Source organism: Haliaeetus albicilla, chromosome 29 (genome assembly GCF_947461875.1).
Source record: "Haliaeetus albicilla chromosome 29, bHalAlb1.1, whole genome shotgun sequence".
Lineage (NCBI taxonomy): Eukaryota > Metazoa > Chordata > Aves > Accipitriformes > Accipitridae > Haliaeetus > Haliaeetus albicilla.
This window is the reverse complement of record NC_091511.1, coordinates 3,409,474-3,429,936: the sequence shown is the minus strand read 5'-3', so window position 1 is coordinate 3,429,936 and position 20,463 is coordinate 3,409,474. Positions and strand designations below refer to the sequence as shown.

General features: G+C 70.0%; 2 protein-coding genes and 1 long non-coding RNA gene across 3 annotated transcripts; 2 read left to right on the top strand and 1 right to left on the bottom strand.

Moving 5' to 3' along the window:
* Nucleotides 1-417: 417 nt before the first annotated feature.
* On the bottom strand, nucleotides 418-3,774 carry ZBTB12 (zinc finger and BTB domain containing 12). Its single transcript, XM_069774118.1, has 2 exons — nucleotides 3,542-3,774; nucleotides 418-3,333 (listed from the first exon to the last, which is right to left on the bottom strand). The coding sequence occupies exon 2, from the start codon at nucleotides 2,505-2,507 to the stop codon at nucleotides 1,293-1,295; it is 1,215 nt and encodes a 404-aa protein (XP_069630219.1). The 5' UTR covers nucleotides 2,508-3,333; nucleotides 3,542-3,774; the 3' UTR covers nucleotides 418-1,292.
* Nucleotides 3,775-4,015: 241 nt separating this feature from the next.
* CFB (complement factor B) lies at nucleotides 4,016-20,428 on the top strand. The gene is made up of 35 exons (XM_069773876.1): nucleotides 4,016-4,262; nucleotides 4,514-4,699; nucleotides 5,473-5,646; nucleotides 6,152-6,247; nucleotides 6,336-6,472; nucleotides 7,057-7,195; nucleotides 7,283-7,429; nucleotides 7,513-7,602; nucleotides 8,933-9,153; nucleotides 9,474-9,585; nucleotides 9,689-9,839; nucleotides 9,909-9,985; nucleotides 10,083-10,174; nucleotides 11,540-11,675; nucleotides 11,765-11,814; nucleotides 11,942-12,127; nucleotides 12,205-12,457; nucleotides 12,682-12,771; nucleotides 12,850-13,083; nucleotides 13,431-13,616; nucleotides 14,167-14,340; nucleotides 14,872-14,967; nucleotides 15,374-15,510; nucleotides 15,699-15,837; nucleotides 16,413-16,565; nucleotides 16,816-16,917; nucleotides 17,317-17,454; nucleotides 17,774-17,871; nucleotides 18,023-18,140; nucleotides 18,225-18,375; nucleotides 18,899-18,978; nucleotides 19,054-19,157; nucleotides 19,233-19,365; nucleotides 19,910-19,959; nucleotides 20,251-20,428. Exons 1-35 carry the CDS (start codon nucleotides 4,058-4,060, stop codon nucleotides 20,395-20,397), a joined length of 4,782 nt encoding a protein of 1,593 aa, XP_069629977.1. The 5' UTR covers nucleotides 4,016-4,057; the 3' UTR covers nucleotides 20,398-20,428.
* Nucleotides 7,642-8,188, top strand: LOC138682801 (uncharacterized). Its single transcript, XR_011322725.1, has 2 exons — nucleotides 7,642-7,965; nucleotides 8,026-8,188. It is a non-coding gene; the product is annotated as an uncharacterized lncRNA (long non-coding RNA).
* Nucleotides 20,429-20,463: the final 35 nt, after the last annotated feature.

Genomic DNA, 20,463 nt, shown 5'->3' with positions numbered 1-20,463 from the left:
CGCACTTCCCTGCGCGTCCGGGGGCATTGTCTTCCTCCGGGGGGGCGGAACCCAGGCTTGCTCCGCCCCACCCCGCAGACCACGCCCCCTCCAGGCGCTCGGGGACCCCAACCTGCTCCCCTCCATGACCCAAAATCAGCGGTTGGTTTTGGTTTGGTTTTTTTCTCATTTATTACAAAAAGTCTCTAAGAGTGGCGGTGGGGGAGGGGACCCCCCCAAAAGGGGACCACAGCATCCACATAGCCCCCCCCCTCCTCCGCTCTAACCCCTACCCTCGCTATCCCCCATTGCCCCCCCCCCAGGGGGGACCCAGGCATTCGGGCCCCCCCCACCCCCAACTCTAACCCCCTACCCCCCAGCCCCCCCCCCTCCAAAGGGGACCCAGGCATCCGGGGCCCCCCCCTCCAATCCCCCCCCACTTCTTCACCCCCCTACACTACAGAGAACCCAGACATCCGGGTGGGGACCCAGGCATCTGGGCAGCCCCCCCCTCAAATCTCCTTCCCCCCCCCATCACTACAAGCTAAAGGGGAACCCAGGCATCCGGGGGGGGCCCGGCATCCCGGGGGGGGACACACGAACCAGGTCTCAGGGTGACCCCACATGACCTTTCCTACAAGCTACAGGGAGAACCCCGGCATCGGGGGGGACACCCCCGTGACCCACCCCCCCCCCCCAAGAGTGGACCCAGGTGTCCGGGGTGGGGAGGGGGGGAAACAAAGCCCGGCTTTGAGGGGGGGGCTGGACCCAACATCCACCGAGGGACCCTGGCGCGCAAGACCAGCAAACCCAGCGTCTGGGGGCGGGGGGGGAACAATGGCGTCCGGTCAGTGCGACCCCCCTTTATCCGTGGGGTGAGCTGGGTGTCCGAGTGGGGTGTCCATGGGGGGACCCACACGTCTGGGCAGAGCCCCCCCCCTTATCTACGAGGGAACCCAGGCGTCCGGCTGGAGGACACCCCACCCCTATCCATGGGGGGGACCCAGGCGTCCAGGTGGGGTGCACCCCCTTATCCGCAGCAGGGGGGACGGGACGACCCAGGCATCTGGGTCCCACAAAACCATCGTCCTTGGGGGGGACCCCAGCGTCCGGGCACCACGCACCCCCCTTATCCGCAGAGGAACCCCGGCGTCCTGGCGGGGCGACCCCCCCTCATCCACAGATGAACGCCAGCGTCCCGGCGGGGTGCACCCCATTATCCGCCGAGGGACCCAGGCATCCGGGCAGACCCCCGCCCCCCCTCCGGTGCAGCTGACCCCGGGGGTCCCCCCCACCCGCCCCCCCCGGCCCCGTCAGCGGACGAGGACATTGATCTCGGCCACGCTGGCCTCCAGCACGTTCTCGGCGGTGGTCTTGCCGTGCTGCTCCTTGAGGTGCCGGCGGATGGCAGGTTTGTGGGCGAAGCGGACGTCGCAGTAGGAGCAGCGGTACGGCCGCTCGCCACTGTGAAGGTTCATGTGGTCATGCAGCGTCGACTTCTGGGTGAAGCTCTTGCCACAGACGCCACAGCCATGCGACTTGACGCCGCGGTGGACGTTCATGTGCCGGTTGAGGTTGCTGCTGTGGTTGAACTGCTTCCCGCACCGCGGGCACATGAAAACAAAGTGCTGGGCCCGCATGTGGAACACCAGCTTCTCCACGCCCTGGAAGGCCTCGCCGCACTTCCCGCACCGCGCCGGGGCCGCCGCTGGGGCCGCCGCCGGGGCTGCCGACGCCGCCGACGCTGCTGACGATGCCGCCGACGCCGGTGGGTTGGCGCCACCCGGCTCCTCCGCCGCCACCCCGCTGCCGCTGCCGCTGCCGCCGGGGAAGATGAGGAGCCCCTCGCCTTCGGCGTCCTCGGCCAGGCTGTAACATGCCTTCACCACCCCCAGCGGCGGGGGCCGGGGGGGCTCGGGGGGGGCCGATGGCCCCTCCGCTGCCGCCGTCGCCGCCGCCTGTGGCCACGCGCGGGGTCCCCGCCGCCGCCGCGCCCCCGCCGCCACCGCCGCTGCCGCCGCCGGCTCCACCTTGACGATGCAGACGTCTGGTGCGGCATCCTCCTCCTCCTCCTCCTCCTCTTCCTCCTCGGGCTTGGGGGGCGGCGGGGGGCGCAGGGGGGGCTGCCCAGCTGGGGGGGGCGGCTGGATGAAGCGGGCGAGGGCACCGCGGCAGCGCTCCACCACGTGCTCCATCTGCAGGTAGCTGGCGGCCGTCAGGTAATTAACGAGGTCGCGGCCAGCGAACTCGAGGGCCCCGGTGTAGCAGGAGAGGAGGAGGTCGGCCAGGACGCGGGCACTGTGGGCCAGCGAGACACGGAGCTCGGCCGCCGGGTTGAGGAGGAACTGGTCGCGGAGGAAGGGGGAGCAGGCGGCCAGGATGACGCGGTGGCCTCGGAAGCGCAGGCTCCGCGCCACGATGGTGACGTCGCAGAAGCGCTCCTCTGCCCGTAGCCGGTTCATGCTCCGCAGCGCGGCCGCCTCGTGGCCCGGCAGCTGGAAACGCAGCACCTCCGCGCACGACGACATGGTGGCCGGGGTGCCGGCGGGGACTGGGAGCGCTGGGGAGGGTTACTGGGGGAATGGGGGCTCTGGGAGGGGTTAGTGGGGGGACTGGGAGCACTGGAGGGGTTACCGGGGGCACTGGGAGGTGTTACTGGGGGGACCAGGAACACTAAGGGAGGGTTACGGGGGAGGCTGGGAGCACTGGGAAGGGCTACTGGCGTGAATGGGGTCACTGGGAAGAGTTACTCGGGGACTGGGGGCACTGGGAGGGGCTACTGGGAGCACTGGGAGGTGTTACTGGAGGGACTGGGAACAGTGGGGAGGGAACACTGTGGGAATGGGGGCACAGAGGGCGCTGGGAGCACTGGAAGGGGTTACTGGGGGAACTGGGAGCAATGGGAGGGTTACTGGGAGCACTGGGAGCAATAAGACAGGTTAGTGGGGGGACCAGGAGCACTGGGAGGGGTTACTGGGAGCAATGGGAGGGCTTACTGGGGGCACGAGGAGCACTGGGAGGGGCTAGTGAGGAGACTGGGAGCACTGGGAGGGGTTACTGGGAACACTGGGAAGGGCTGCTGGGAGGACTCGGAACAATGGGAGCACTGGGAGGGAGAGCTGGGGGGACGGGGAGGGGTTACTGAGGGGGCCAGGAGCAGTAGGAGGGATTACTGGGAGCACTGGGACGGGACTGAGAGCAACGGGAGGGGGTGCTGGGGCTGCTGGGAGCACAGGGGGCACCGGGAGCACTGCGGGACGGACTGGGGGCACTGGGAGCACTGGCAGAAGGGGGAGGGGTCGCTGGGAGCGCTGGGAGCACTGGGAGGGGGCGCCGGGGGTCACGTGGCTCCACCTGGGGAGACAAGGCCGCGCTGACGTCACCGCGCGCCCCCCGCCCCCCCACCGTCCCCCGCCCGCCCCCCCCCATTGGCCCGCGCGGGGCCCCCCCGCGCCCCCATTGGTCCCCGCGGGCCGGGCCCCCATTGGCCCCCCCCCCCGCGCCCCCCCGTGCCCCCATTGGCCGCCGCCGCCCCCGCCCCCCCCCCCGCGCGCGCCGTTACCGCCTCGAGCGCCGCCGGCGCGCGGCAGCGCCGTTAAAGGGGCCGCGGCGGGGGAGGGGGCGCGGCGCGGGGCATTGTGGGATGCGGGGGGACACGGCCGGGGGGGGCCGACCCCCTCCCCGCCTCCCCCGGGGCATTCTGGGAGCGCTGCCCCGCCCACCTGTCGTCATCAGCCCGCGACAGCGCGGCGCCGGCCGTTCCCATGGCAACGGGCCGCCATGTCGAGCGGAGGCGGGCCAGGGGGCTGGCTCCGCCCCGGGGGCCGGGCTTTCCCTCAAGTGACTCCGCCCCGGTGGGGGCGGGTCCGCTCAGACTGCCTCCGCCCCGGGGGCGGGGGTTTTCCCATATGACCCCGCCCCGGGAGCGGGTCAGCCCCGTGGGCGGGTGTTTCCCCGGCTGGCCCCGCCCCGGGGGCGGGTTTTTCTGCTGTTCCGCCCCCGGGGCGGGGTCACCCGGAGAGGCCCCGCCCCTCGCCTTTTCCCAGCGCCTCCCCCGGGGGTCCCCGCCGTCCCGGCCATGGTCCCCTGGGTGCTGACCCTCCTGCTCCTCGCCGGGGGGGCCCGGCCCGGCCCGGCCGCCGCTGGCAGCGGCCCCCCCCACCCCACCGCCTGCCCCCCCGCCGGGTCCCGCTGCCCCCCGGGCACCTATCCCCACCCGCCCCCCCGCCACCGCCCCGGCCGCTGCCCCACCGCCGGGAACGAGACCCCCGTCGTCTGCAAAGGTGCGCTGCGACCGCGGGGACCCCCTTGGGGTGGGGAGGAGAGACCCGCCCCGGGCGCCCGCGTCCCCCGTGGACCCCCCCCGGACGCCTGCGTCCCCTTTGGGGTGGGGGGGACGGACAGGACCCCCCTGGATGCCTGGGTCCCCTTTGGGGTGGGGGAGGCAGGACCCCCGGACGCTTGGGTCCCCTTTGGAGTGGGGGGGGACGGACAGGACCCCCCCGGACGCCTGGGTCCCCTTTGCCCTCCCCAGAGTTGCGGTGCCCGTCGCCGCTGTCGTTCCCGCAGGGGACGCTCTCCCCCCGCCGCCCCTCGCACCCCACCGGGGCCGTTCTGGCCTTCGCCTGCGACGACGGGTTCGTGCTGCGGGGCCCGGCCCGGAGGCACTGCCGGCCCGGAGGCCTCTGGAGCGGCACCAGCCCTGTCTGCGACGACGGTGGTGAGAGCCGGGGACACCGGGACCCCCGAACGGCCCGGGGCAGGGGGGGAAGATCCCCCCCCATATCCGCCTGGGAGCCCCAAATCAGCCCCCAGAATCCCCTTGGGAGCCCCAAATCCCCCACTAAATCTTCCTGAGAGCCCCCCAAATCCCCCCCCCCAGGGCCCCTTGGGAACTCCAAATCCCCCCCATATCCCCCCGGGAACCCCAAATCCCACCCCAGATCTGCCCGGGAGCCCCCAAAATCCCGCCAGAAGGCCCCAAAATTCCATGGGAGCCCCAAATTCTCCCCCACATCCACCTGGGAGCCCAAAATCAGACCCCAGATCCCCCCGGGAGCCCCCCCAAATCCCCCTGGGAGCCCCAAATCCCCCCCCAAATCCCTCTGAGTGCCCCCAGATACCCTGGGAGCTCTCAAATCCTTCCCAAAATCCCTCTTGGGGCCCCCAAATTGCCCCCAGATACCCTGGGGAGTCTCCGAAATCCCCTGGAAGACCCAAAATCGCTCCCAAAATCCCTTGTCAGACCCCCCAAAAAATCCTCTCCCCCCCCCGGGAGTCTCGGGTCCCTGTGGTTGGGGGGTCCGGGTAGTTGGGGGTGCTGGGGGTCCCTGTGGGCTGAGGGTGGGTTCAAGGGTCCCTATAGAGCCCCGAGTGAGGGGTCGGAGGGGTAGCAAGAGGGTTGGGGGTCCCTACTGGGTAGCAATAGGGCTGGGGTGGGGTTGGGGGACCCCGAGGGGTGCCCCCCCACCCCTAATGCCCCCCCCCCCCCAGTGGGTGACTGTCCACCGGCCCCGGCCCCCGCCGGGGGGGTGACGACGGGGCGGGGCCGGCAGCGGGGGGCGGTGGTGCACGTGCGCTGCGGGGCGGGGCTGATGCTGCTGGGCCCCGCCCACCGCCGTTGCCTGGAGACGGGCCGCTGGTCCGGCCCCGAGCCCTCCTGCCGCCGTGAGTGACAGGGGGCGTGGCCACGCGGCCACGGGGGAGCCCGCCCCCGCCTGACTCCGCCCCTCCCCCGTACCGCGGCCCCTCCCTCGAGTCTGTCCCCGTCCCCCCCCCCACTCGTGTGTGTGGGCACCGCAGACCCAACAACTCCCGTCACCCCCCAGGGACCCCCTGACCCTTGTGACCCCGAGGATCCCCCCAGGGACCCTCCATGGCCCCTGTGACCCCCCGACCCCAATGACTCCCTGAACCCCAGTGGCCCCCCCGGGACCCCCAATGACCCCCCCTGCGACCCACAGGGACCCCTCTGACCCACTGTGCCCCCCCCGGACCCCTCCCAGGTCCCTGTATTCCCCCAGAACCACCCCCCGAGGTCCCCCTGTGCCGCCCCCAGCCCCCTGGTCCCCCTAGGGTCCCTCCACTTCCCCCCCCATGGTCCCCCAGCCCTCTGCAGCCCCACACGTGTGTCCCCGTGTGCGTGTGTGTCCCCCGTGTGTGTCCCCCACAGATCCCTACGCCTATGACCTCCCCGAGGACGTCAGCGAGGGCTTCGGGGCGTCTCTCACCTCCGTTCTGGAGCTGGCGGGTGCCCGCCCCCACAACGGTGGGTCTGGGGGGGGGCCCCGGTGTCTGGGGAGGGCGGACATGGACACGGCCCCCCCCAGGCAGGGGTGACACGCGGAGTCCCCCAGACTCGTCCCTGGGCCGTCGCATCGTGCTGAGCAGCGAGGGGTCCCTCCACGTCTACCTGCTCCTCGACGCCTCTGGCAGCGTCCGCTCGGAGAACTTCCGCCTCTTCCAGGAGTGTGGGGCTGCCATCGTCGACAGGGTGGGACATGGGGTGGGGGGGGAACACGGGGTTGGGGGACACACACCGTGGTGGGAATGGGCTGGAACCGTGGGTTAGGACCACAGGGGTGGGATGAGGTGGGACTGGGGAGGGACTGTGGTACAACTGTGGTGGGATCATTGGTGGGATCGTGGTGGGACCCTGGGTGGGGTCATGGTGGGACCATGGGTAGGACCATGCGTGGGACTGTTGTGGGATCATGGATGGAACCGTGGTGGGATCATGGTGAGACCAGGGAGGAACAGGCTGGGACCTTGGTAGAACTGTAGCGGGAGAATGGGAACCCCATGGTGGGACTATGGTGAGACAGGGGTGGTCCACAGTGGGATGGGTGGGACCACCAAGGATGGAGGAGACCGCGGTGAGAGAGGCTGGGACCACGGCAGGACCATGGGGGAGCTGTGATGGATCCTGGGTGGGATCATGGTGGGACCGCAGAGGAATGAACTGGAACCTCGGTAGGACCACAGGGACACAGGGCAGGACCATGGGGACACCATGGTGGGACCATGGAGGAGCAGGCTGGGACTGTGGTGGGGACCTGACCCCCCTCCCCACCACAGCTCAGCAGCTTTGAGGTGGCTGTGAGCTTTGCCGTCATCTCCTTCGCCAGCCGGGCCCTGGTCATTGTGTCCACGGCCGAGGATGAGTCGGCTGACGCCGACGAGGTTCTCCACCGCCTGGAGAACATGACCTTCACTGGTGCGTCCCAGCGGCTGGGAAGGGCCCCCGGCATCCGGGGAAGGGACCCTGGTGTCCGGGACCTGGCGGGTCTCCATCTCCCCATAGACCACGGCAACGCGACGGGCACCAACGTCCGCGGGGCGCTGATGGAGGTCTACCACATGCTCCTCTTCCAGAAGGCGCGGGCAGAGCGGATGGGCCACCCTGACTCCTGGCGGCACATCCGCCATGTCGTCATCCTGCTGACGGACGGTGGGGACCTGCGGTGGGGGGACAGGGACACCTGGGGGAGGAGGTGGGTCACCTGGGTGACCCCCCCTCTCGCTGCCCCACAGGCAGGTTCAACGTTGGGGGGCACCCCCGGGACGTGGTGGCTAAGATTGAGGATGTGCTGGAGATCAAGCCGGACCGGGAGGACTACTTGGGTGGGTGCTGGGGGGGGATGGGGACCTTGGGCAGATCTTGGGGACATGAAGGGTGGCTTTGGGGACCTCGAGGGTGGTGCTGGGGACCTCATGGTGGCTCTTGGGACCTCGAAGATGGTTTTGGGGACCTTGAGGGTGGTTTGGGGACGTTAAAGAGGATGTTAGGGATCCTGAGGGTGGTTTGAGGACTTCAGTGGTGGCTTTTGGGACCTTGAAGATCGTTTTGGGGATCTCGAGGGTGGCTTTGGAGACCTCAAGGGTGCTTTGGGGACATTAAAGAGGATGTTGGGGATCCTGAGGGTGGTTTGAGAACTTCAGTGGTGGCTTTTGGGGACCTTGAAGATGGTTTTGGGGACCTCGAGTGTAGTTTGGAGACCTCAAGGGTGGTTTAGGGACATCATGGTGGCTCTTGGGACCTCAAAGATGGTTTTGGGGACCTCGAGGGTGGTTTGGGGACATTAAAGAGGATGTTGGGGATCTTGAGGGTGGTTTGAGGACTTCAGTGGTGGCTTTGGGGACCTTGAAGATGGTTTTGGGGACCTCGAGGGTGGTTTGGGGACATTAAAGAGGATGTTGGGGATCTTGAGGGTGGTTTGAGAACTTCAGTGGTGGCTTTTGGGACCATGAAGATGGTTTTGGGGACTTCAGGGGTGGTTTGAGGACCTTGAGGGTGGTTTGGGGCCAACGCACCCCCCAAGGGCCCCCATGCAGCTCCCCACAACCCCCACCAGGTCCCCGGTCTGTGTGTCCTTGGCCCCGTCTCCCCCCATCACTGTTTGCTCTTGCGCCACTGCTGGGGTGGCCCCGATGGGCCCCTCCTGCCCGTGCGGTCACAGCCCCGTCCCTGTCCCCAGGGCCGGACCTTGCCCCCACCCCAGCCCACGTGGGGCTGGCTCTGGGCACCCAGAGCCATCCATGTCCTGGGTCACCCAACACCCTTTACGTGCCTCCAACCCCCCCTTGGTGCCCCCAGATCTGTCCTGACACCCCAAACACCCATCGAGGTGCCCCCAAGCCCCCTTTTAGGTGCCTCCAACCCCTTTTGAAATGCCCCAAGCCCTGTTCTAGGTGCCCCAAGCCCTGTTCTAGGTGCCCCAAGCCCTGTTGAGGTGTCCCAAGCCCTGTTCTAGGTGCCTCAAGCCCCACTGAGATGCTCCAAACCCCCTTTTAGGTGTCCTAGACCCATTTTGGGTGCCCCAAACCCACCTCAGATACCCCCCAAGCCCCCAATAGGTGCCCCCAACCCCATTTTTGACACCCCAAGCCCAGTTCCAGCTGCCCCCAGACCCCTCCCATGCCCCCCTGAGCCCCCCTCATCCCCCCGCCCCAGACATCTACGCCTTTGGGGTGGGGGCGCTGGAGGTGGACGTGGCGGAGCTGGCGGCGGTGGCCTCGCACCGGCGGGACGAGACCCACGCCTTCAAGCTGGCAGACGCGGCGGCACTGCAGGAAGCGCTGGAGGCGGCGCTGGTGGCCACCACCCTTGGGGACCTCTGCGGCGTCATCGTCCCCACCAGAGCCTCCCGGCCCCCCTGGCACGTCATCCTGAGGGTGAGACCCCCACTGTGGGGGGACCCACATCCCACTGGGGACCCAGGCGTCTGGGGGGGGTCCTGCACCCCAATGCCCACTAGGGACCCAGATGTTTCGGGGGGTCCCACAGCCCACTGGGGACCCAGGCGTCTGGGGGGGGTCCCACACCCCAATGCTCACTGGGGACCCCAGCATCTGGAGGGTCCCGCAGCCCACTGGGGACCCAGGCATCTGGGCCCCCTCCTCCCCCCAAACCCCCTCCCAGGGGACCCAGCTGTCCGGGACCCCCCCCGGGGGGGGGTCCCCGTCACCCATGGGTGCTGACGGTGATGCCGTAGGCAGGGCGGGAGCAGCGCTGTGCGGGGTCCCTGGTGGGGGGCCGCTGGGTGCTGACGGCAGCACACTGCTTCCTGGGGGGCCCCGCGCCCCACGCCTGGACCGCTGACCTGGGTAGGATGCTCGGGGGGGACCCCCCGCTCCCCTGCCCACCCCCCAGCCCCCCGCACCGGGGGGACCCTGGCGTTTGGCTGATGGGGGAGTTTGGGGGGGGCAGGGGAGGGGGAGCTTGTGCCCCTCCAGCACTGGGTGCTCCACGAGAACTTCGACGTCCGTGCTGGGGTGTCCCGGGGGATCCCCGAATTTTACGATTACGACGTGGCCCTGGTGGAGCTGGAGCGGGAGGTGGGGACCCGCGGGACCCCCAGGTGAGTGGGGGGGTTGAGGGGGCACGGGGGGGTCCCCAGGGGCACCCTGAACCCCCCTTCTCCCCCCAGGCGCGTCTGCATCCCCTGCACTGAAGACGCCAACCGGGCGATGAGGAAACCACCGGGGATGACCTGCGAGGAGCAAGGTGGGGACCCCGGCGTCTGGGGGGACACACCCAGGCGTCAGGGGGGGTACCCAGGCATCCGGGGTGCTGAGCCTGCCCCCCTGCCTGACCCCCCCAGAGGCCGAGCTGCTGGGTCGGCCCCGGGTCCCGGCTGAGTTCGTCTCCCTGGACCCCCAGAGGATGGGGGTGCAGATCAAGAGACAGGAGGCGGTGAGGACCCCGGCGTCCTGGGGGCGGGGGAGAACGCCGGCATTTGGGGGGGATCCTGGCATTTGGGGGGAGCCCAGGCAGCTGGGGGGGACCCAGGGGTTCAGGGAGACCTGGGAGTCTGGGGGGAGACACTGGCATTTCGGGGGGATCCTGGGGTTTTGGGGGGAACCCAGGCAGCTAGGGGGGGCCCAGGGGCTCAGGGAGACCTGGGAGTCTGGGGGGGACCCCGGCATTTGGGGGGGACCCAGGCGTTTGGGGGGGTCCCCAGCATTTGGGTGGGACCCAGGGGTTCAGGGAGACCTGGAAGTCTGGGGGGACCCCGGCATTTGGGGGGGACCCAGGCGTTTGGGGGGGTCCCCAGCATTTGGGCGGGACCCAGGGGTTCAGGGAGACCTGGGAGTCTGGGGGGGACCCCCGGCATTTGGGGGGGATCCTGGGGTTTTGGGGGGAACCCAGGCAGCTGGGGGGGACCCAGGGGTTCAGGGAGACCTGGGAGTCTGCTGGGAGACACTGGAATTTGGGGGGGATCCTGGGGTTTTGGGGGGAACCCAGGCATTTGGGGGGGACCCAGGCGTTTGGGGGGGTCCCCAGCATTTGGGCGGGACCCAGGGGTTCAGGGAGACCTGGGAGTCTGGGGGGGACCCAGGCGTTTGGGGGGGACCCAGGCATTCGGGGAGGCCTGGGAGTCTGGGGGGGAGCCAAGTGTCCAGGGGGGACCCAGGGGTTTGGGGGGGGCAAAATGCTGGGGGGACCCAGGAGTTTGGGGGGGAGCCCGAGTGTCTGGGGGTCCCTGCTCCATCCCACACATCCCCCCACCCCTGGGGACCAAGGCAGATGAGGACATGGGCTTTCGGGGGGGACCCAGGCATGCTGGGGGGGGACCCCGGCATTTGGGGGGGATCCTGGCGTTTGGGTGGGACCCAGGGGTTTGGGGAGACCTGGGAGTCTGGGGGGGACCCAGGCATTTGGGGGGACCCAGGGGTTTTGGGAGGACCCAGGTGTCTGGGGGTGACCCAGGCGTTTGCAGGGGACCCCAGCATTCGGGGAGACCTGGAGTCTGGGGGGGCCCCAGGTGTTTGGGGGGACTCAGGGGTTCAGAAGGGGACCCAGGGGTTCGGGGGGGGCTCAAAGTGCTGGGGGACCCAGGAGTTTGGGGGGGACCCCGGGTGTCTGGGGGTCCCTGCTCCATCCCACACATCCCCCCACCCCTGGGGACCAAGGCAGGTAGGGACGTGGGCTTTCGGGGGGGGATCCAGGTGTGCTGGGGGGGGACCCAGGGGTGGGGGGGGACCCAGGCGTTGTGGGGGGGACCCCGGCGTGCTGGGGGGTGACCCAGGCGTTCCGGGGTGTGTCCCCCCCCCGCAGTGGGCCGCCTGCGCTTCAGGGGCAACGCAGCCGGGGACCCCCTACGCCAAAGTGGCGCTGGGGGAGGTGGTGACCGATCGGTTCCTCTGCTCCGGGCAGGAGAGCGGGGGCCCCCCCGAGGCCGCCACCTGCAAAGGTAAGTGGGGGCGATGGGGGGGTCCTGGGGGGGGGGGTCTGGGGGGTCCTGGCACCTTCCCACCCCCACCCCCGCTCTGCCTCCCCCAGGGGAGTCCGGCGGGTCCCTGTTCCTGGAGAGGAGGCACCGCTTCATTCAGGTGAGGGGGGGGCCCAACCCGGGGGGTCCCCGGTGCCGGGACCCCCAAAGCCGGGCACCGGGGACCCCCAGGCTCGGACGCCGGGGCCCCCCGCGCCCCGAGGCCTGGGTCCACGCCTGCCCCACAGGTGGGGGTGGTGAGCTGGGGCACCTTCGACCCGTGCCGCGGGGGACGGCGCACGGCTGGGGGGGTCCCGCTTCGACCCCCGGCCCCCCCCGGACACCGACCCCGCGATTTCCACATCAGCCTCTTCCGCGTCCAGCCGTGGCTGCGCCGGCACCTGGGGGGGGTCCTCGCCTTCGCCCCCCTGCGCTAACGCCGACCCTGGTCGTGACCCCCACCCCCACAATAAAGCTTGTGCCCCCCCCCCCGCCGTGAGCTTCCTTCTAGGGTGTCGCGGTGCCGCCTCTTCCCGGCGGGGGGGGGGGCCCTCCCCCCATGGCTTGGCTGGGTGCCGGCGGGTGGGGGTGGGGAGGTGCACCCAGGTGCCTGGGTCTTCTGGGAGGGGGGATATCCTGCTCTGCCCCCCCCCTCCCCGCACATCTGGGTCCCTTATGGGGGGGGTTGGAGCAGGGGATCCAGGAGTTCAGGGTGGGACCCTCGTTAGCGGCAGCTGCTGTTAATGAGGCCTCGTTACCCCGAGGTGGGGGGCAGGTGGGGCTGGACCCCCGGGGGGGGTGTCTCGGGGCGGGGGGCTGCTCCCCGATGCCTGGGTCCCCTGTAGGGCCGGGGTGGGGGGCGGCTGGGAACCCCGGGGTGCGGGGCAGCCCCAGCACCCCCCCCCACCCCCCCAACCTGTCACTTCCCGTAGGCCGCGGGGGGGGCCCGGTATTTCACAACGCCCCGTCGGCCCCGTCGGCCCCACAGAGGCCGCGGACGGACAGACGGACGGGCTCGGACCCACGGCCATGGCGGGACCCTTCCTCGCCCTCCTGCTCCTCTTGGCCCCCGCCGATGGTCGGTGCCCCCCCAGCCCCCCCCCGGCCGCCCCGCAGACCCCTCGCCCCCCAGCTGACGGTGTCCCCCACCCCACAGGCAGCCCCGCGGCAGCCACCCCGGGGACCTCCCCCACGTTGCCCCCCGACCCCCCCCGCTGCGACCCGGCGCTGGTGCCGATCGAGGGGGGCTGGGGAGAGCTGGTGGCGGGGGGAGAGGGGCTGCGCTACCGTTGCCCCCCCGGCAGCACCCCCCTCCCCACCGGCCTCCGGCGCTGCAGCCCCGAGGGGACCTGGGACCCCCTGCCAGGGGGGGTCACCCCCCGCTGCCAAGGTGGGTCGTGGGGGGGGGGCGCTGGGGGGTCCTTGGGGGGACAGGGAGGGTCACGGGGGAGGTTATTGGGGGTCCTTGGGGGGGACACGGGGGTTGGGGTGGGGTTGGAAGCCTCTGTCGGGCTGGAGGGGGGGTCAGGGTGTCTCTCGGGACCGGGGGGGTCCCAGGGTGTCATTGAGGGTCCTGGGGGTCCCAGGGGGGGAGTTTGGGCCAGGGGGTCTCTGGGGGCTGGGGGGTCCCTGGGGGGGTCCCGGGAGGTTCTGGGTGTCTCTGGGGGTCACAGGGTCAGGGGGTCCCTAGGGGGTGTTGGGGGGGGCAATGGGGCTCATTGGTGCCCCCCCCCCCAGCCGTCTGGTGCCCTGCGCCGCTGGAGTTCGAGCACGGCTGGTTCTGGCCGCGGGGGGGGCGTCACGCCCCCGGCTCCCGCCTGGAGTTCGGCTGTTTCGGGGGCTTCACCCTGCGGGGACCCCACGTCCGCGTCTGCGGCCCCGGGGGGCGCTGGGGGGGGGCCACCCCCGTCTGCGACGATGGCGGTGAGGAGGCGCGGGGCGGGGGGGGGCTGGGCGCCTGTGTCTGCCTGTCCCTCGGTTCGCCCCGGGCCCCCCCAACATCTCCTGGGCATCCCGGGTGTCCCCCACGCATCCCCCTCGCCCCTGAGCATCCCCCCCCGTTGTCCCCACATCTCCTGCCCCATTGCCCCCCATATCCCCACGACCCATGTCCTCCGTGTCCCCCGCCACGTCCCCATCTCCCCCGTCCCCATGCCCCTGTGCCCCCCAAGTGTCCCCGTGTCCCCCCACGTCCCCGTCCCCCCACGTCCCCATCTCCCCTGTCCCCATCCCCCTGTGCCCCCCAAATGTCCCCCTGCCCCCCACACCCATGTCCCCCCAAGTGTCCCCACGTCCCCTGTACCCCCCCCATGTCCCCTGAGCATCCTCATGGCCCCCCAAGCATCCCCATGTCCCCCCCGCCACGTCCCTCGAGCACCCTCACATCTCCCCCCGAGTCAGCCTGTATCCCTGAGCATCCCCGTGTGTCTCCCCCCGTGTCCCCGCCATGTCACACCCTGACACCTGCCCGCAGCGGGGGCCTGCCCGGCCCCGGGGGTCCCACCGGGGGCCACCAAGGAGGGGTCGGGGTACGGGGTGGAGGGACGGGTCCGGTACCGCTGCCGGCCCGGGCTGCAGCTGGTGGGCTCGGCCGAGCGACGCTGCCTGGAGGGGGGCGTCTGGAGTGGCACCGAGCCCCGATGCCGCGGTGAGGGGCCGAGGGGGGTCTTGGGGGGGGGTCCTGGAGGGGGTTGTGGGGTACGGGGGGGGCGGCTGAAGGCCAAACGCCATGGTGAGGGGCTGGGGGGGGCCAGGGGGTCGGTGGGGTATGCGGATCTGGAGCCCTGATACCACGGTGATGGGCTCTGGGGGGTCCTGAAGGGGGTTGTGGGGTACGGTGGGGGGGCTGAAGGCCGAACGCCATGGTGAGGGGCTGGGGATCAGTGGGGTTTGCGGATCTGGAGCCCTGATGCCACGGGGATGGGCTCTGGGGGGGTCCTGGGGGCTCTTGGGAGCCATGGGATGGTCGGGGGTGGGGAGGGGTGCCCAGGGGGTGCAGGGTCCCAGAGGCCCTGTGGGGTAGGGGGGGGTCTATGGGATATGGGGGGGCCCTATGAGGGTTATGGTGTCCCTTATTCGGGGGGGAGTACCCTTTTGGGGCAGAGGCTGCGGGGGGGGGGTCTCGTGTGGAGTGGGGTTGGGGTCAGGAGTGGGGGGGTGACCCGGTGCCCCCCCCCAGACCCCAACTCCTTCGACACCCCCGAGGACGTGGCTGCCTCCTTCCTTGCCTCCCTCGCCCAGACCGTGGAGGTGGCCGAGGCCAACGACACCAGGGGTGGGGGACAAGGGGGGCCATGGGGGACTATGTAGGGGGGGCTGAGGGGGGGCACTGGGGGGGCTGGGGGGCCATGAGGGTCTAGGGGGGGCTGAGGGGGGGCTATGGAGGGTTGGGGGGCCATGGGGCTGGGGAGCTATGGGGGTACTTGGATATCGGGGGGCCATGGGGTGTCTGTGGGGGGCACAGGGAGTCATGGGGGTCCAAGGGTCACCGTGGGTCAGGGCTGGGGCTGGGGGGTCCCCGTGGGACTCTGTGGGTCTGGAGGGGCTCGGTGGGGGTCGCGATGCAGTGCTGTGGGTCCCAGTGGGGTTTTTGGGGGGGCTCCGTGGGTCCCTGTGGGGCTTGGTGGGGGTCGCAGTGGGTTGCGGTGGGTCACAGCATGCCCCTGCCCCCGCCCCCCCAGGCCCCACAGAAAAGCGTCGGATCCACCTGAGCCCCGGCGCTGCCCTGAACATTTACCTGGTGCTGGATGCATCCCAGAGCATCGGCCCCGAGGATTTCGGGGACGCCCGGAACGCCCTCAGGGAGCTGGTGGAGAAGGTGGCACCCCCAGACCCCCCCAAATCCCCCCTCAGACTCCCCAGACCCCCCAAATCTCCCCCTCGGACTCCCCAGACCCTCCCAAATCCCCCCCTCAGACTACCCTGGCACCTGCCACCTCTGACCCCCCAGGTCCCCCCGAACCCCCGTGTCCCCCCTGACCCCCCCATCACCCCCGCCCCCCCCAGATCGCCAGCTATGGGGCAGCCCCCCACTATGGGATCATCACCTTCGGGACGGAGGCGCGGGTGGTGCTGAGCCCCATGGAGCCGCAGGCGGCCGACGGGGCCTCAGTGGACAAGATGCTGGCGCAGCTGCCCTTCGCAGGTGGGGGGGCTGGGGGGGCTCGGGAGGGGGGGCAGTCCTGGGATGGGGTCCTGAGGGGCTTAATGGGGGGCTATGGGAGACTGGGGGGTAGTCCGGGGGGGGCTATGGGGGGTCTGGGGGCTTCTGGTGGGGGACTATGGAGGTCTGGGTGGATTTGGGGGGGGCTATAGGGGTCCTGGGGGGGTCTATGGAGTGCTGGGGGGGTTGGGGGTGCTGGTGGGGGTTTATGGGGGGCTATGGGAGACTGTGGGGTCTGCAGGTGGTCTTGGGAGGGGCTATGGGGTGCTATGGGGGTCTTTGGGGGGGCTATGTGGGTCTGGGGGCTTCTGGTGGGGGACTGTGGAAGTCTGGGGGGGGCTCTATGTGGTGCTGGGGGGGCTCTATGGAGTGTTGAGGGGGTTGGGGGGGTTCGCTGGGGTTTTTGGGGGTGCTGGTGGGGATCTACAGGGTGCCATGGGCTGCTATGGGGTCCTGGGGGTGCTATGGGAGGCTATAGTGGTCTGGGGGGGCTCTGTGGGGTGCTATGGGGCTCGGGGGGGCTCCTTGGGGTGCAGTGACCCCCCTGTGCCCCCCAGCGCACGCGCAGAAGCCGGGGACGAACCCCCACGCCGCCCTCAAGGCCGTCTACGAGCTGCTGGTGCAGCAGGAGCGGGCAGAGCAGCTGCGGGGGCTGCAGCCCCCCCCCGTCACCAACAGCACCCGCCATGTCCTCATCATCATGACCGACGGTGGGACCCCCCCCCTTGGGAACCCCCAAAGCCCCCGCACTCTCTCAGGACCCCAAATTCCCCCCATGGACCCCAAAATCCCCCCAGCCATCCCCCTTTGGGATGCCCCAGACCACAAAAGCCCCCCAAGGCCCCCCCAGATCCCCTGTGGGATCCCCCCCCCGACCCCAAATCCCCCTCAGGGCCCCCTGCCCCCCCCCATGAGACCCCCCCCAGCCCCTCTGTGACCCCCTCCCCGTGCTCCCCCCAGGCCGGGTGAACATGGGGGGGTCCCCGGTCCCCGTCATCCACCAGATCCGGGAGCTGCTGAGCATTGGCCGGGACCCCCGCAACGACCGGGAGGACTTTTTGGGTGTGGGACGGGAATTGGGGGGGGGGGGTAGGGGGCAGAATGGGGGGCTTGGGGGATGTCAGTAGGGCTGGGGGTGGACGGGGGAGTTTGGGGCAGTCTGGGGGGGCTGGGGGAGCTTGGGGGGTGGTGCATGGGGCTGGAGGTTTGGGGGGGCCGTGGGGAAGTTTGGGGGGGCAGGTGGCTTTGGGGGTGATTGAAGGGACTGCAGGGGGCTGGGGAGGTCTGGGGAGGTTTTGGGGGGGTCTTGGGGAAGTTTGGGGGAGCAGGTGGGATTTGGGGGGGATTGTGGGGACTGCAGGGGGCTGGGGAGGCTTTGGGGGGGGCTGCAGAACCCTAGTGAGGTCTGGGGGGGGTTGGGGTGTTGGGACCCCCACTGACGCCCCCTCCCCACCCCGTCAGACGTGTATGCGTTCGGGGTGGGGTCGCTGGTGCACGTGGAGACGCTGAATGCGCTGGCCTCGCACAAGGACGGGGAGCAGCACGTCTTCCTGCTGCGGGGGCTGCCTGACCTGCAGGAGGCCTTCCACCGCATGATCGGTGAGGCCCCCCCCAAAAAACACCCCCTGGCACCCCCAACACCCCCCCATGGCCTTCCACCGCATGATCGGTGAGGGCCCCCCCAAAAAACACCCCCTGGGACCCCCAACACCCCCCAATGGCATCCACCATATGATTGGTGAGGGCCCCCCCAAAAACACCCCCTGGGACCCCCCAGGTAACCCCAACATCCCTGGGGACCCCAACACCCCCCCCAAGACATTTCCCTGAGTCCCCCTTGAGCCCCTGCAGGGTCCCCCTCCCTGTGCCCCCCCAAGCCTCAGTGCCCCCCCCCCCCAAACTCGACTCCCCCCGCCAGACGAGAGCGAGACCATGGGGCTCTGCGGGCTCACCTACGAATTCAAGAGCGCCAGCGACCGGGAGAGGAACCCCTGGCACGTCACCATCATCGTCACTGTGAGCCGGGGGGCACGGGGGGGGAGACACACATGGGACACACACACAAATAGGGGGGAGATACGTGTGGGGACATGGCACTGTCACGGTGAGGGGCATGGGGACACACGTGGGGTCGGGGGAACCCCCATGACCCCCCCCGTGTCCCCAGCGCCCCGAGAAGGGTCAGGAGCGCTGCCAGGGGTCCCTGGTGTCCCCCTACTTCGTGCTGACGGCAGCTCACTGCTTCCACGTGGACGATCAGGCGCCGTGGGTCACCGTGGAAGTGGGTGCGTGGGGTGGGGGGGTCCCTTATGGGGGGGGTGTCCCCCCCGGTGCCGGGGGTCCCCTCCGAGCCTGTCACCGTCGCGCAGGGCCGCGGGTGCAGCGGAAGGTGGACCGGCTCTTCCTGCACCCCCAGTACAACCTGGGGGGCCGGCGGGACCGGGGGGTCCCTGAGTTCTACGACTACGACGTGGCCCTGGTGCGGCTGGAGACTGCCGTGCCCCCCAGCCCCACCACGCGGTGAGGGGATGGGGGGTCCCTGGGGCAGTAGGGGGGCTGTGGGACAGAGGGGCGGGTCTGTGGGGGACAGGGGGCTCTGTGGGTCAAAGGGGAGGGTCCATGGGTTGGGGGGGGGGCTGTAGGGTAGTGGGGAGTCCGTGCGGTAGAGTGGGGGGGATCCATGGGGGGGAGGGGGCTCTGTGGGGCAGAGGGGGGGTGTCCATGGGTTGGGGGGGGGGCTGTGGGGTAGTGGGGAGTCCGTGGGGCAGAGTGGGGGGGATCTGTGGGGTTGGGGGGGTCTCTGCAGCGGGGGGGGGGGTGCATAGGGCAGCTGGGGGTCTCTGGGGTGGGGGGTATGTCCGTAGGGCAGAGGGGAGTCTGTGGGTCAGAGAGAGGATCCATGGGACAGCGGGGGGTCTGTGGGGCAGTGGAGGAGATCTGTGGGGCGGGGAGGGGATCCACAGGGCACGGGGGGGGGGGGCTGTGGGGCAGAGAGGGGCCATGGGTGGCAGTGCGGGGCGCTGACCCCCCCCGTCCCCCCCAGCCCCCTCTGCCTGCCCTGCACCGAAGGTGCCTCCCGGGCGCTGCGGCTGCCGCCGGACCAGAGCACCTGCGATGAGCACCGTGAGCCGCCCCCCACCTGCCCCCCTCTCCAAGCGCCCCCCCACATACCCCTGACTCCCCCCATCACCCCCCCAGGCCGCTTGCTGCTCCCTGAGAAGAACCTCGACGCCTTTTTCGTCTCCCCCCGCGGCCCCTCAGAGCTGCAGCGACGCCCTGTCCACCTCAAGCTGGGAGAGCAGGTGGGGTCCCCATCCCGTCCCCCCCCTCCATGTCCGTCCGTCCCCCCACACCCGTCCTGACACCCCTGTCCGCAGCGGGGTCCCTGCGAGGCCGACGCGCTCCGGGCCCCCCCCTACGCCAAGGTCTTGGCGCTGGAGGACGTCATCACCCCCCGGTTCCTCTGCTCCGGCGGCACCGAGCCCTACGTTGACCCCAACGCCTGCCGCGGTCAGTGCCCCCCAGTAGCATCCTCGACCCCCCAGTACATCCCAGGACTGTCCTAGTGCCCCCCCAGTATGTCCCAGTACATCCTAGTGCACCTCTGGTGCCCCCCAGTACGCCTCACTGCCTTGCTGATGGCATCCCAGTACAACCCAGTGGCCCCCAGTGCCGTCCCAGTGCTTCTTGCTATACCTCTGTATCTCTATGGGCCATCCCAGTAAGTTTCGCTGTTCCTAAATGCTATCCCAGTACATCCCAGTAACTCTTACTGCCATCCCAATAAGTCCCAGTATCCCCTAACACTATCTTAGTGCCTTACAGTAACCTTTAGTACCATCCCAGTTTGCCCCGCTGTCTTTTAGTGCCATCCCCATAGGTCCCAGTATATGCTAGTGCCATCCCAGTATGCCTCAGTGTCCTCGAATACCATCCCAGTATGTCCCAGTACATTCCAGTACCCCCCCAGCGTCCCCCTCCCACAGCAGAGGGCATCCCCATCCATCCTAGTATATCCCAGTGCCCTCCCATTCACGCTCCCCCCCCCCAACAGGTGACTCTGGGGGTCCCGTTGTTGTCACTTGGGGGAAGCGCTACTTCCAGGTCAGTGGGGATACTGGGGGGGCGCTGGGGAGGACTGTGGATACTGGGGGGGGCCTGGAAATGCTAGAGAGGACGGGGGATACTGGGGGGCACTAGGGATCTTGGGGGGGGACACTGGAAATACTGGGGAGGACTGTGGTTACTGGGGGGGGGGCTGGAGATACCAGAAGGGCACAGGGGATACTGGGGGCACTGGAAATACCAGGGTGTGTGTCACTGGGGATACTGGGAGTGGGGGTGATCAGCTGGCGGTGCTGGACACAGGGTGACCCCTCCCCGTGCCCCCCCCAGGTGGGGGTGATCAGTTGGGGGGTGCTGGACGTTTGCCGCCAGCCCCGTGCCCCCGCCTTCGCCCGGGATTTCCACATCAATGTCTTCGAGGTGCTGCCCTGGCTGCGGGGGCAGCTGCAGGACGAGGACCTGGGCTTCCTCCCATGATACATCGTGATGTGTTGTGACATGTTGTGACATGTGGCGGGGGGGAGGGGGCACGAGGCAGCCTCC